This window comes from Patiria miniata, unplaced genomic scaffold, assembly GCF_015706575.1.
Source record: "Patiria miniata isolate m_02_andy unplaced genomic scaffold, ASM1570657v1 HiC_scaffold_3, whole genome shotgun sequence".
Classification (NCBI taxonomy): domain Eukaryota; kingdom Metazoa; phylum Echinodermata; class Asteroidea; order Valvatida; family Asterinidae; genus Patiria; species Patiria miniata.
Genome location: NW_024037069.1, coordinates 44,085,865 through 44,099,696, shown reverse-complemented (window position 1 = coordinate 44,099,696; position 13,832 = coordinate 44,085,865). Strand labels below are relative to the sequence as shown.

Below are 13,832 nucleotides of genomic sequence, written 5' to 3'. Positions count from 1 at the left end.
CGATTTACGGCAGGAATATAAATATTGTGCCCAACAATTAATGGTCGTGAGTTGTCCAACTCATCTTCAGAAAGTACTGGAGATTTACTTAGTGTACTTGGGCAAACTGGCCAGTTGTCATTGATCAGTTGATTAGTAATGCATGTACTTGCTCTGATTAGCAAATAAATTTCCTTTTTTTTCCCCGCTGGTAAACACAATAAACACAAACTTAATTTCAAATTTCATTTTGAATTTCCCTATTCATGAGCAAAACACTGATGTCATATCTGCGAAGAGTGCATTTTATATGTATGTATACTTGTATTATTTCAAAAACTTAACCACCACAAACTCATCAGTCCTATTGAGAAACCTTAAAACTGTTAGCAATACAGTGTATATTATTGAAGATACTGTACTGGAGTCCCCCTTTTGTGACACTTGTTTGCCAAAATGAATAATGAAAGAGCAATTTCCTTCACACAGGATCACCAATGAGCAAGAACCTCAGGGATACATCAAAGAAGTGACCACAAAATGAAGCCTGACATTTGTCATCAACAAATTCAGAAATGACTCTCAAATTAAACATTTTCAAGTCTTGAATGGTACAAGACGAGGATGCATCAGGTTACAGTCAGTAGATGACGCAGTTTTGTTTTTATTAATGAGAAATTAACTAGATGCAAAACGGAAGTTGATAAAAATCTTGATGGTTGGGAAGGGGGCAGCATGTAGTGTTCCCCGGTCTGATGAAGGAATGATTGCAAGGGCCACATGGTTAGTATCATGAAAAGATGAGCAGTTAATCATGTGCAGTCATGAGAAGTTATTGTTAGTAGTTAACCAATGAAAGGTCGGACTTACCACAATATCCAGATCTCCATCGTAGGAGGGGGTAGTTGATCCCCGGTTATTCTTGAAGGAAGGGGAGACAGGAGCTAAAGACGATCCCCCAGCCACATCTGAAAAGATGAAGGGGAAGAGATTGGCATTCCTCATGGTGGTGCTTGTAAGACGCCAACATTGGGATGGCAGGGAACGCTCCCCAAAGCGATAGGGGGCGTGATAAGGCAACGGCGACGACAGTACAGGCAGTCTGCGTCTGTGCCAGGATCTTGCAGCTGGCAGCGTCTTGTAGCTAGGGACCCCCAGCCTGTCTTTCAAATCAGGCAAGACATCTCGACTGAATTTGTCAAACGCTGCGATAGCGGGCAGGGTAACATTGTGGCCATGAACCGGCAGTCTGTGCATATACGCACTCGGTACCCAGCACAAGCTGGTGATTTAGAGCTCACTAACAGCCGGTAAGGGTAAGGAGAAACCATGGGGGGGGGGGGCGGATTGCTGGAACGAGCCTACTGTGAGCGTGATCCCGAGAACGGTGACGTGACCCCTTCCTTATTTCCCCATCTGCTCGGTACACAGGATGCATACATTAATAACCTGTCGGTGGGAATTGTGAGGGTACTAAAGATGTCACCACACTGACAGCGTTAGTGTGTGACCGTTTGTGTGGGGGTGTGCCTGTGTGTGTGTAATACCGCGGACACGCACAGATGAGTCACATGATGCATAATCCTCTGCATGTTCCCACATCCCTTAAGTTACAACTTTGTTCCTTCTTTAGTGACTTGAGTGGCCCACAGGATCAGTTGTGATTTCACAGAAACTTGCCTGCCAAACCAAAGCTCATGGGAGTGATTTCCATCTCAAATATTGACAGTTTTCAAGTTTTTGTTCTTGAAAGTGTAGTAACTGAGCTGAAACTTTCAGCAGGTTAATATTTTAAACGTACTATGTTAGGTAGTTGAGTTTCTTCTATTCTTTAATCAATCAAAAATATGACATGAACAACATGTGCTGTGGGTCTACAGTTTATTAGGTACATGTACATGCACCGGTACATGTAAAACAAGCACATGCATCATTGGCGGATCTCCGGGTGGGGGTATGGGGTCAAACACACCCCCTTCCCTCTTTGGGCTGCAAAAAAAATAGGACAATCATGCAGAAAAAAGTGGAACACATCTGCTAACTCCCCCCCCCCCCCCCCCCCCCGACAGCATCCCCCTCCCACTAAAGCAAAAGCTGGACCAGCCTTTGTGCACATGCAATATACAGAGTAAACTTGACTTTTTACAACATGTACAAGTACTCCCCAGCAGTGCATCATTCATACCCTCTCAATAAGAAAAGTCAACTCTTTTACCTAAATTATGTTTCCATTTCAAACACATTCACATTGTGTCTAAATGAACTGGCTACGGCTAGCAATAACACACGTGTCTATGAGAAGTCACTTTAGCCACTTCCACCGGTGGATGCGATATCGCCAGACGAAGCCAATTAATTCGGAGGCAGTTGACTTCTGACTGACACGTCAGTCAGAAGTCAACCAATTAATTTTTACTTTTTCCAAAAGTTTTCTCTCAAAAGACCTTGAAAAAGAAGCGAGTGTAGACAGATGCACGTAATTACTTTTAATCAGCTGTGACGCGGCGATGACTTAACCTTTACAAACTTCATTGGCTTAATTTGTGGGCACGCTAAACTGACTCTGCTAAAAAAACACTACCCTGGACTTGCCCGAATTTGTGCCGTTTGAGGTGTATATTAGTGGACACTGGAGTGTCACTTCGGCATGATAATGTCAGTCACGCGATCTGCATGCCCATGACTTACCAGTGGAGGGAACATTTAATCCAGTTAATGCAACGCTGAGTGCAACCGTGGAGGCGGTCGACAGAGTGGTGCTGCTATTTCCACTCTGGTTCTGAAAAGAAAAACCCAGAAGATCTTTGATAAATCCTGGTGTCACTTCCAGGGTAACATGGCCTCATGAATGTTTCATGGAGTGGACATAAAAATGGAGTTGAGCGCCTTTATGTGGTCCTTGGAACATATTTGTTTATGTTAAAGTTCCACAAGGAAAGATAATCATTTTGTCAAGAAATCACATCCTCTGAACAGTGACAACATGAAAACATGGAGGAGTTGTTAATACCTGAGAGAAAAAAAAAGGTGAAGGTGAAACTGGTGAATACATACATACATTGTTCGGTACTTCTTTTTGGGGGGGGGTTTAAATGTGAAAGTTGTAAGCCATGTAAGCCTAAACTTGAGAATTACTCATCAGAGTGACAATTTGCATAAAACCACAACTTGTATCTCTTTGTTTTAATCACTTGCGTTTTGACACGCAGGAGGATCTGACCAAAGAAATTCAAGTTTCTATCAGTGACCACTCTGGCCAGTTTGTTGATCGGAGCTTTCACTGCCGACAGTCTCAGGTTACTCACACGCAACCACTCCGTCATCAGACATGAGTGACATGATAAATGGACGGATCGACTCTCTCTGCATCGGTGAGGTTCTGCAATTGCTAGATTGTTCCATTAGGATGGATTTAGCAAGTTACGGTACATGTAATGGGGTCTCAGTGTTGGTAGTCCAGTCTATCACAAGTCCTCACAAGTCCATCACAGGTCCATCACAAGTCCTCATAAGTCCACCACATGTCCTCAAAGGTCCATAACAAGTCCATCACAGTTGGTCTTTCACAAGTCCATCACAAGTCCTCACAAGTCCTCACAAGTCTACCACATGTCCTCTCATGTCCTCATAAGTCCCCATAAGTCCTCACAAGTCCTCACAAGTCCACCACAAGCATGACAAGTCCTCACAAGTCCTTGGAAGTCCATCACAAGACCTCATACATGTATGTCCTCACAAGACCACCACATGTTGCCACAAGTCATCAAAGTCCCAATTCAACTCACAAGCACATTGACACGTTGTCGAAATTCGCAGCACTTAACAATTTAAAAAACAAGGCTGCCTTTGTATTAGCACCCTTTCGATCCCACAAATTCAAACAAGGTGAAAAGCTGCTAATTTGGGTCATTCTACAAATTGAGGGTCCAAAGTGTAACATTTTTCCTCTCCCTGTAACATTCGTGCATGTACATGTAAGTGCTTTGTAATAATTTGCTATTCAAGTGTGAAGCGAATTTGTTAAAGGGAAGATACAACATTTGCAAACATCTCAAAACGAAATGATCAAATTATCACAAAATACCTACTGGATTGTTAGGGAATGACAGTCTAAAAATATTCTGTAAAATCGTGGCTCCTGGTGTGCTGTCATTTTCAAGAAAAAATGGGATTTTTCCAAAGCTGGTCGTCCGACCAGCGTTGGAGAAAACTGGCTTTTTTCAAAAAGTGCTCATAATTTTTCATAATAAGTTATTTCGCGTTTTCTTTGCAATTGATTACACACCTGTGAAGGGGTACAAGCCTGCTAGACTGATTCTCTGACGTTACAATTCCACAAAGTTTATAAATTGCTCTGTTTCATCTTAAGTGGGGTCAGGGAACCAGACTACAAGAACGTGATTGGTTTTCTTGGTTTTTCCAGCATCTACAAGCCCAAATCGTGAAACAAGTCATTTTAACAATATTTGCTATAACATACTAATCCTCCAAATCCATTTATTTCTGAAAATTGCAGAAAAAGCAAATGTTGTACATTCCCTTTAAGGTAATGGCGAATGTCACAACAAAAACTTCAACTGCTGATGTCATGAAATTCGCTTCGCTTTCACCGCAATTATGAAATGAACTTCAATGATCCCCCCCCCCCCCTTTAGGGTTAAGGGGTGCATGAGAACTGAAAAATCATAGATGTCGGACGCAATAGGGGCAGGAAAAAAAAGGGATACCAAATTCTGAGAATGGGCCAACTGCAAGAGAACCTCTTCTTCACACCTTCCTCCTCTGAGTTAGTGCACTCCGCTTCAAATCTACGACAGCGTGAGTCACCAATCAATTACGGAACGGCAAAAATACGCTGACCGAGATCCCTACGGATAGGACCAGGAGGAATTAGATTGGTGCCATCTGTCCAGAATCACAAATCTATTGGCTCGGATTATATGGGCTTTCCGATACTCTTCCCCTTTGCTGGAAAGGTGGATTTTTGTAAAACGAAGAAAAAGGAAAAGAAGTTGCCTTGCACATTTGGAAGTGATGGACTGGAGAAATTGGAAAGGAAATATATTTCCTTTGCTCACTGACCTATATATGCACCGGTACATGATGGTTGAAATAATATTTCAACCTACACTGTACATGTTCATTGCAACGATTTGCTTGTGAGTTATACTTATGCATGGTGTATTTCATGTAGACATGTGTTTCCATATCCTGTGTGTACTGCTAACTTGTTTGTCATTGACACAACATGATTGAGTAGAAGATCAGTCAAACATTAAAGGTGCATACATGTTTTCATGTGTACATTTTGTACATGTACAATGTACAAGTAGGCCTATACTTTGTTCATATACATGTACAGGAACATACATGTACGGTACATGCATGGACCGGTACGTGTCATTAGAGTTTATCTGTTTACAATGGTTTAGGGCATTTACATTGTCATGTATGCCCAAAGCTGTAACATATTTTTATGTACATGTATGTAAATTCAATTTAGGTTTTGCCCTTCATCAACGCAAAACATGTGCTGTACTCAGTGTGTATACCCTCAAGTGAAAGTGAAAAAAAAAATTACTCGGGTGGGACTCGAACCCACGACCTCCTGCTTTCTATTGCAGACATCTTACCACTCGAACACCAAACTTGCCGGGATCGGTTGTCTGGTTCAAATCTCATGTACATGTAGCAGCGGGTACCGCAATGAAACTACCGGTATTCATACATGTACATGTAAGATGCAAATTCCATCTTACGAATAGTACATACATGTACCGTATGTGAGTAGGCAAGCATCAAAAATCAAATTACCATTCTCAATGACACAGCTCCTATACTTCAAGCCCAGTAGTTGGTGGCCACACAGGCAGGATAGCCAGATATAAACTCAGCAATGAAGCATACAAATCTGATTTCCAAACAGTTGCACTGGGCCTTAACATACAGGAAGCTATCAATATGAACGCAGGATACGGGCATTCCTCTCTCTGTCTCTCTCTCAATATCGGACTGGTCGGGATACCTTGGAAACTGACAAACTGGCAGCCGTAAAAGGGAAGCCAAAGTTTACCATGCATTGCACATGTTCATATGGATGTGCGACCAAAGCATGTATATATGTACATTATGAATTCTTCCCTTTCCTTTATTTTGTGATATTCTCCAACTCTGGGGGAAACATACATGTACATAATCCCCCTCCAAAAAAAAAAATTACAAGTACAGAAAGAAACAAAAAGGGGGAAAATAGTACCAAAACCTAAATATTATAAATTTATGTATCCTTTTAAATCAAAATCTAATGTTCATTTAAAATGTACATGCCATACATGTGAAAGTGATTCATTTTCTGAAATGTATTTTTGCTGAAAATATTACTCCATGTAATCACAAGAATTATTATTGGGCTATATAAACCAACTGATGTCATCTTTGAAAATGTTCTAAAGTTCTTTGATGGTGTCCATTACATGTATATTGTATTGTGTGAAGAGGAAAAAAAGCATGAATGAATGAACCAATGAATGACAGAGAAACTGGAAAGAAGGAATTTTATATGTATAAATTTATGAAGTTACAGAGTACTGGGGTAAACAATTCAAGTACAGAGTCCTGCTCATCATAGAAGCACACATCACGATTCCAAGAACCGAACTCAAACGTACATACATACACATGTCCATGTACAACATTACCAACTATCCACAAGAACTTAAAAGTCTGACACACCACACAAGACCACACTTAAGATCCGTAGTTGTGGGACTATACATACCTGTAAGTTGTCCCATGGTACTATGGGGACCGAAGACACTGTGGGGACAGCAGAAAGTCCCCATAACTCGGTCCTAATTTGCCTAACAATAAAAACTTTTCCCATAACGCGGTGACGACCCTCCCACTGGTCCAAAGCGTCATGCAACCATTCTACTTTTATGTAGGAGTCAAAAGAAATTACAACTCGCAGACAAAAGACAAGACAATACAGGGTCAAACGTGTACGACAATTACAGCGTATGGAAGTGGGCTACTTACAAACAGGAGAACGTTTGACCCCAAAAATACACCACAGCTCCCCACCCTAGTATAACCTCCAAACACTAGGACCAAGAACAAGACAGTAGCCCTGTACAACACTGATCTTATTACAGGATGGGTCCTAATTGTGGATTAGCCAACTCCAGGTAACGTCTGGCCCTGACAGGTGGGATTCATTTAAACAAACAAGGTCTTGTCTGTCAAGTTAATCCTCATTAATTGTGGCTTTCTAAAGTTTCCTACAAACATGCTCTTCTTTAAACCTAAAAGAGCCAGGGTTTCACCATCATGCAGCCAAGGGATGGGTTCTGCCCACCAATCTGGGACATGTAATATCTTATTTTCTTCAAATTTTCTTCAACAAGTAGAGATATCCACACTCAGTAAATATACAAATGTATGCAAGGTTTAGGCTAAATCACACAAAGTATTTTTATGCCTTTGTCTTGAAAGGAGTGTATTTTCCTGTTCATACTCAGCACTCAATGAAAAAAACCAAAAGATATTTTGGTACCCTGCTTCCAAAATTTGAAATTTTGTACCAATACTTTTATGAAAATTGTGTCAATACAAGAAGTTATCCTATACTGAACAAAATTGCATGGTGCCAAATAAAATCACGTGGCAAAGATACTGGAAAAAATACACTAGGGTGTCGCCCGGCCCCTGTAGGTTTAGCATTTGAACCTTATCTTTTCTTAGCTGGGATGTGAGGGAATACTAGCTACTGATTGAGCTACCCAAGATAAAATTTTAATAAATAAACAAAATGGCAAATAAACGAGGGAGGAACTCTATAAAGAGAATCAAACCATACCACATTGAGACTTGTGATGGATGCTTCCTCCTCCAGATCACTGCTGACTTCGGTCACTGAGGCCATTCCGCCAGATCTGCAAAGGTTGGAAAAATGGAAAAAGAAATCATGGATTAAATGTTTTTGACTGGATGAAGTATAGCAGTCTGCAAAACAACAAATACATCTCCGTGTTACAGCTTTGAATCCCAGCGGGCCTGAGCTGTGGAAAGGTTGATCAGTCCCAAAGTTGTTCATGTTCTTTTTCCAACATTTAGAAATCCTTTTGAAGAGCAGGTCAGTAAGAGCTCAATTGTGATGCTTTACCTTCAGATTTTAATTGTATCCCCCACTGTATCTGAACAAAAATATCCCTTTTCCAATTTGATGACGTCCTGAATAAACAAGTATGGCAGACATGTTCGTGTCAAGTTTGCATGGAGAGTGTGGTACATACCGTACTAGTGTCACTAACTGTTCACAAAGTGATAACTTTTTGGGGGCCAAATCATCTTCTACATAGACACACATCTGATTCACCGATACACCATGCATGCACATAATAATTGATGAACACTTTATCGGAGGGCGTGGACAGGTGCATGTGTTACATCTGTTTTCTCTCTTGAGCACCTCTGCAGTGTCTTTAAAACACAAAATCCCAATACACTTTGACATTACAGGGGCGGATCCTACCAGTACGCGCATGATAATGTCAACACAGCCTGTAACATCGGCCATCTTTGAAATTTCTTCTTTATGACTTATCAGCGGATGCAATTATGACTGTAAGTGGGAAGGGAAATGGCATCAATTGAAGTTTTCTTGGTTCTCTTGCCAGCTGCTATTGGAGGGGAAAAAAGTGGCACTGGGCGGGTATGAAAGATGTGTACATCATAATGGTAAAGCCCAAAATGTGGCTGCCACTATGTACGTGAAAGATAACAATTGATGACAAACTGATATATTGTCATACAGCAGTGTTGCAGTCGAGTCACTTGAGTAGAGTCAGAGTCTGAGTCTTGATTCACTTGGGTCAAGTCCGAGTCTTGAGTCACTTGGATCAAGTCCAAGTCTTGATTCACTTGGGTCAAGTCCGAGTCTTGAGTCACTTGGGTCAAGTCCGAGTCTTGATTCACTTGGGTCGAGTCCGAGTCTTGATTCCAAGTCCGAGTCGTGAGTCACTTGGGTCGAGTCCGAGTCTTGATTCCAAGTCCGAGTCTTGAGTCACTTGGTTCAAGTCCAAGTCTTGAGTCACTTAGGTCAAGTCCGAGTCTTGAGTCACTTGGGTCGAGTCCGAGTCTTGAGTCACTTGGGTCAAGTCCGAGTCTTGAGTCACTTGGGTCGAGTCCGAGTCTTGATTCCAAGTCCGGGTCTTGAGTCACTTGGGTCGAGTCCGAGTCTTGAGTCACTTGGGTCAAGTCCCAGTCTTGAGTCACTTGGGTTAAGTCCGAGTCACATTACATTACATTGTGTACAAAATGTAGGTCCAGTATGTGTGCCTTAGCAGTGACTGCATTTTGGGGAAAGTTTTCATTATAGTCCCCACAACTAATGAACAAGTATGTGTGTATTGTACTGTGTAAGGATATCAAGACAAAGAGAGAACAAGAGATTCATTGTTGTCCTCAGACAGACGTCTTTTGTTGAGATAGTCCTCAAACGTACGTGTGTGCTTAGTCTATGATGAGAAAGTATAAATTATAGGAACACCACGCCTAGTCCTCAAACGTATATGAACTATGATGGTACAGGTATGTGTTTGGACAGTATGTGTTTTGAATGTACTGTATGCACCCGGTATGTTAACCAATCTTCCGACTGAAATGTGCGTGAACAGGTCTCCATTCATAAACATGGAAGTGCTGGTTGATGTCTCTATCTCCCAAGATACACGTAGTCATAATATCCATACGTTTTATCTCTCTGCCAACTAATATATCAAAACAGGATCTGTGACATGCATCCATCATAGTTTGGCAGAGGGTAGATCTAAGCACGGCACTAGCCACGCTGGCTGGTCTGCTGGGACAGGCAAGCAACTTGGCAGAGGAAATCTCTACATTTCAACTGTTGACTGATTGATTGAATGACTTTGCGTTGAAAATATTCAAGATCCCATTTGCACCCATGTGTAATGGGACTATTAGTAACCGTTGGGTACATAAATTCTAAATATGACGCCTTGAACTGTTCTAGGGCAAGCTTGAGTTTCCGTTTCAGAAGATTGGTGATATTATCTTACAACGCCCAGGCCTTGATTTCATGGAACAGCTACAGTACATGTAGGCAAAATTGATTGGCAATCGAGAATCAGTTGACGTCCACTCTCTGCAAGCAGTATACCAGTACCAATATGTGTACGTACATGTACATGTACGCATGACATGTACATGTACGCATGACATGGACATGTACATGTCACACAACTAAGAGCAAGTTCAGGCAAGGACCATTAGTCAACTACATGTAGTGCGGTTAATTCGTGACCAACTTACGCTCCTGCAATGTCGTGCACAAATATCTCACTGAATTAACTATACTGAACACTACAATGCACCTGTACATAATTGCACACACCTGCAAGTTCAGTCAAGGGGAGTCAGGTTGGCATAGCGGTACTTTCCTCGCCTTCCACCGCTGTGACCCGGGTTCGAATCCCGCCCGGGCCAATATGTGGATTGGGTTTTCAGTCCCTACCTGATTCCGTGGGTTTTCCTCAGAATATTCCTCTGGGCTTTTCCTCCCACCTCTAAAACTGTAATTTCTTCTCATTGTCTTCTGTGTACAGGTTCTTCAGGCTTTCCAGCTACAGTGCTTAGGGTACTTTTGAGGAGTCCTTGGTTTCATTACCAAAAGAAATAAAATAAAAATAAATAATAAAATACAGACCCGTTTGTTTCACATACGCTAAGTAGACATTCCTTTGTTTTCCTGTAGTTAAGAATACTTGGTACATAAAATAACTTTACTTAAACTGTGAAAACTCTTTCAACCCCCCATTTTTTTTTTTTTTTTTTTTTAAATTTCTTTGAATGTTTCTCTTCATTCTTCGACGGATAACCCTAACCCCAAAATGCCTCTAAACCTGTTTTCCAGAGAGGGCGAAACGTTATGTCTGTATGTGGACACGGCTTAGTCCACATGACGTCAACACAACCTCCATTATGTGGACCTCTTTTGTTCACATGTCCACATAGTGAATGTAAGACAACTCACCCAGTCTTGTTCCGTAGTTGTGGGGACATACACTCGTCTGTACAAGGTATGGTATTTCCGGGGACCAAAAACGCTGTGGGGACAGAAGAAAGTCCCTATAACTTGGTCCTTATTTGCCTAACAATAACAAACTTCCCCATAACGCGGTGTAGGCCATGTACAATGTACATGTACACTGTAAAGTACCGTTGCGTTGGCAAGATTACAGGAATATTTTAGGAATATTTCTTTTGTTAGGAAAACTTGGAACAAGTTGTACATGTATACACGTACCTTTGATTTTCCCCAATCCACAATGTATAAAAAAAAATTGGTCCCAATAAAACATAGCATGAATTTGCACACAACCACCTGTTTTGCAGTTTTAGGATCACATGCCAGTTGTACAATAAGTTTTTGAAACCAAAAAAATATAAATAAACACACAAAAGTTTCCACAATACAAGTGTGTACAATGTAGGTATGTGTACACTTACTACCGGTAGGCCAAAATTTCCAAACTATTAAATCTTTACTATGGAACATAATCCCTGCACGGGCATTATTGCCTACAACTAAAAACAGCTTTTGGAACAGTTGCCAAAACTGTGAAAATTGATCGCCAGAAGTGACACATGCATGTATGTATTGAACTCATGAAGGAAATGACATTTTATGCTTACAATTGTCCCCAGTGCCTTGTCTGCATGTTAGCAGCCTGATGCTGTCTGTCAAAGTATCCCGCAAGTCTCCGTACATGCACCCTCCCACTGCTATACTCAAGAAGCATCTGGTCACACGAAGCCCACGCGACGACTTACGAACACCAACGACTCAGGCCGGCTTGCTCTCACTCTCTGACTAGTCCTGATTCAGTTTTACGCCCTCTGAGGAATATTTCGGTTTCTCGCTGAATGTGGTCGATGAAAACTCCGGTGGTTGAACTTGCGAGTTGTAACTCCCTAGCATTGAACAGCATGTGGAGGGGGTGGGGAAAATGGAGCTGTAGCGATTCACTCCTTACTGGCCGGCCGGTCGCACAAGGTAACGGCTCAGTTGATTGGTGTATGAATCATTTCCAATCTTCCTCAGAGCTTGACAACAGCCGGTCTGTGAATGGTCCCGAATGGTCCACTGTGAATCACGGTCACTACACGGAGTAGGGGAGGGGGTGTGTGAGCACAAGTGGCACTACAACATGACCGTCCAAACAGGCCAATCCTAGAGAGGTCAGAAGACTCTAAACAAGGGTTCTCTTGAGTTTGGCAGAGATCTCCTGATGCTGAATTAAGCAAGCCGACGGTAAGGGGGGAAAAAGGGCCCAGCAGGCTGGCAGGCAACACACAATGAACACTGAGTGACTTGAGAAAGGGGCCCAGTAGCTGCTCAAAGACTCGGGTAGACAGTTCAATTTCCTCGCAGGATACTGGTCTGATTTCCAGTACAGAGCTGTGGTCTTCCTGACCCAGGATGGACCTAATAGCGATGGCCCCTCGAGTCTGTCGCTCCAAACTCCCCGACGTTTACTCCCATCCAGCATAAGCCTCAGAGAGAGGGGGGGGGGGGTGTCTGCAGTGTGCACACTTCCTCTCTGGCTGCGTATACGCTTGACCCAAGGAAGAGGCTGCAAAGTACACGGCGACTACCTACACTAACTTGCCCATGGGTGCGGTGAGGAGAACGGCGCACACATTAATCATCAGTCACATAACTCTTGCAAACATTATGGCTTAGTGCCACCACACAGTACAACAGGTTGCCAGCCCTGCTCTACACATTACATGTAACTGTGGAACTTTGACGTTCCCCAGAGACGCCCGACAATTCACGAGTCACAAACATTTAAGAAACTGATTAATCGACTTAAACAAACATGTGGTCCAAATTTCAGAGGGGAGGATGCTATTTTCAGCCAACTCGGGGTTTTTTTTGGCCTTTTTCTCTCTCACTCTCAAAAGACATAGCGGAGCGGGGAAAATGTTTAGTCATAAATATGGACTTTGTCAAGCACCTGTACAACAGAGCTTGGTTAAATTTGACTTTATTTTTTCCTCCAAAAGGGTCAAGAAGGTCTTGGATTCTCCTTGCTAGAAAGGTGGCAAGATATTTTAATGGCTAACAGCTCTGTAATGAGCAGACCACACAAAGTGTCATACATTGTAGTCGAGTCCATCACAAGTCCTCACAAGTCCCCACAATTAAGTCCATCACAAGTCCTCCAGTCTCAATCTACATGTATGCAAAATTGTAACAGAGACGTTCCTTTGTTATTGTTCACACCCTGTTACTTGTGACTGGACTTGTGAAAGGAATTGTGACTTACATGAACTAATGAAAGGACTTGTGGTTAAAAAAAGGTTGTGATTTGGCAATAGTTGAAATTCAAAAGAACTGAAAAGACTGGGACATGATTTTGTTATTGCACTTAGCATCTAGCTTCCATCTCATTGCCACCCCCCCCCCTCCTTCCCACCAAAAACTAATACAAGTACCTTCGCATAGACATGACAGAGGTTTCTTAGTACCCTACTGCATACATGAACATGTACTATACATGTAGCAGTCAAGGTACATGTACCGGTATGATTCCAGCCACAACACTTAATAGTTTGACTTATACGTAAAAAAAAAAGTATCTGCACTTGTAAGGAGGAGGTTGTGGGTCCAAGTTCCAGCAGAGTACGTTTCCGAGTTTTGGGTTTTTTTTCGGGGGGGGGGGGAGGAAGCCTTCAAAAAGCACTGACCTGAGCATACAGTGCCCATGTTTTTGTATGTGACGACCAAATATTTCACTTTTTTTCTCACTTATAACTACACT

At 42.1% G+C, this 13,832-nt stretch overlaps 1 protein-coding gene across 3 annotated transcripts in view; it reads right to left on the bottom strand.

Moving 5' to 3' along the window:
- Positions 1-13,832, bottom strand: part of LOC119737097 (E3 ubiquitin-protein ligase TRAF7-like) — a 103,788-nt gene that overhangs the window by 75,541 nt on the left and 14,415 nt on the right. Inside the window, exons 1-4 of one of the 3 annotated variants that reach the window (XM_038211188.1) lie at positions 11,698-12,362; positions 7,838-7,913; positions 2,668-2,758; positions 850-947 (exon numbers count right to left, since the gene is read on the bottom strand). In XM_038211188.1, the coding sequence (XP_038067116.1) occupies positions 850-947; positions 2,668-2,758; positions 7,838-7,913; positions 11,698-11,804 (372 nt within the window). In that variant the 5' untranslated portion in view covers positions 11,805-12,362. Of the gene's footprint in view, positions 1-849; positions 948-2,667; positions 2,759-7,837; positions 7,914-11,697; positions 12,363-13,832 lie in introns of those variants that run through there. The other 2 variants (XM_038211189.1, XM_038211190.1) reach the window with 2 other exon arrangements.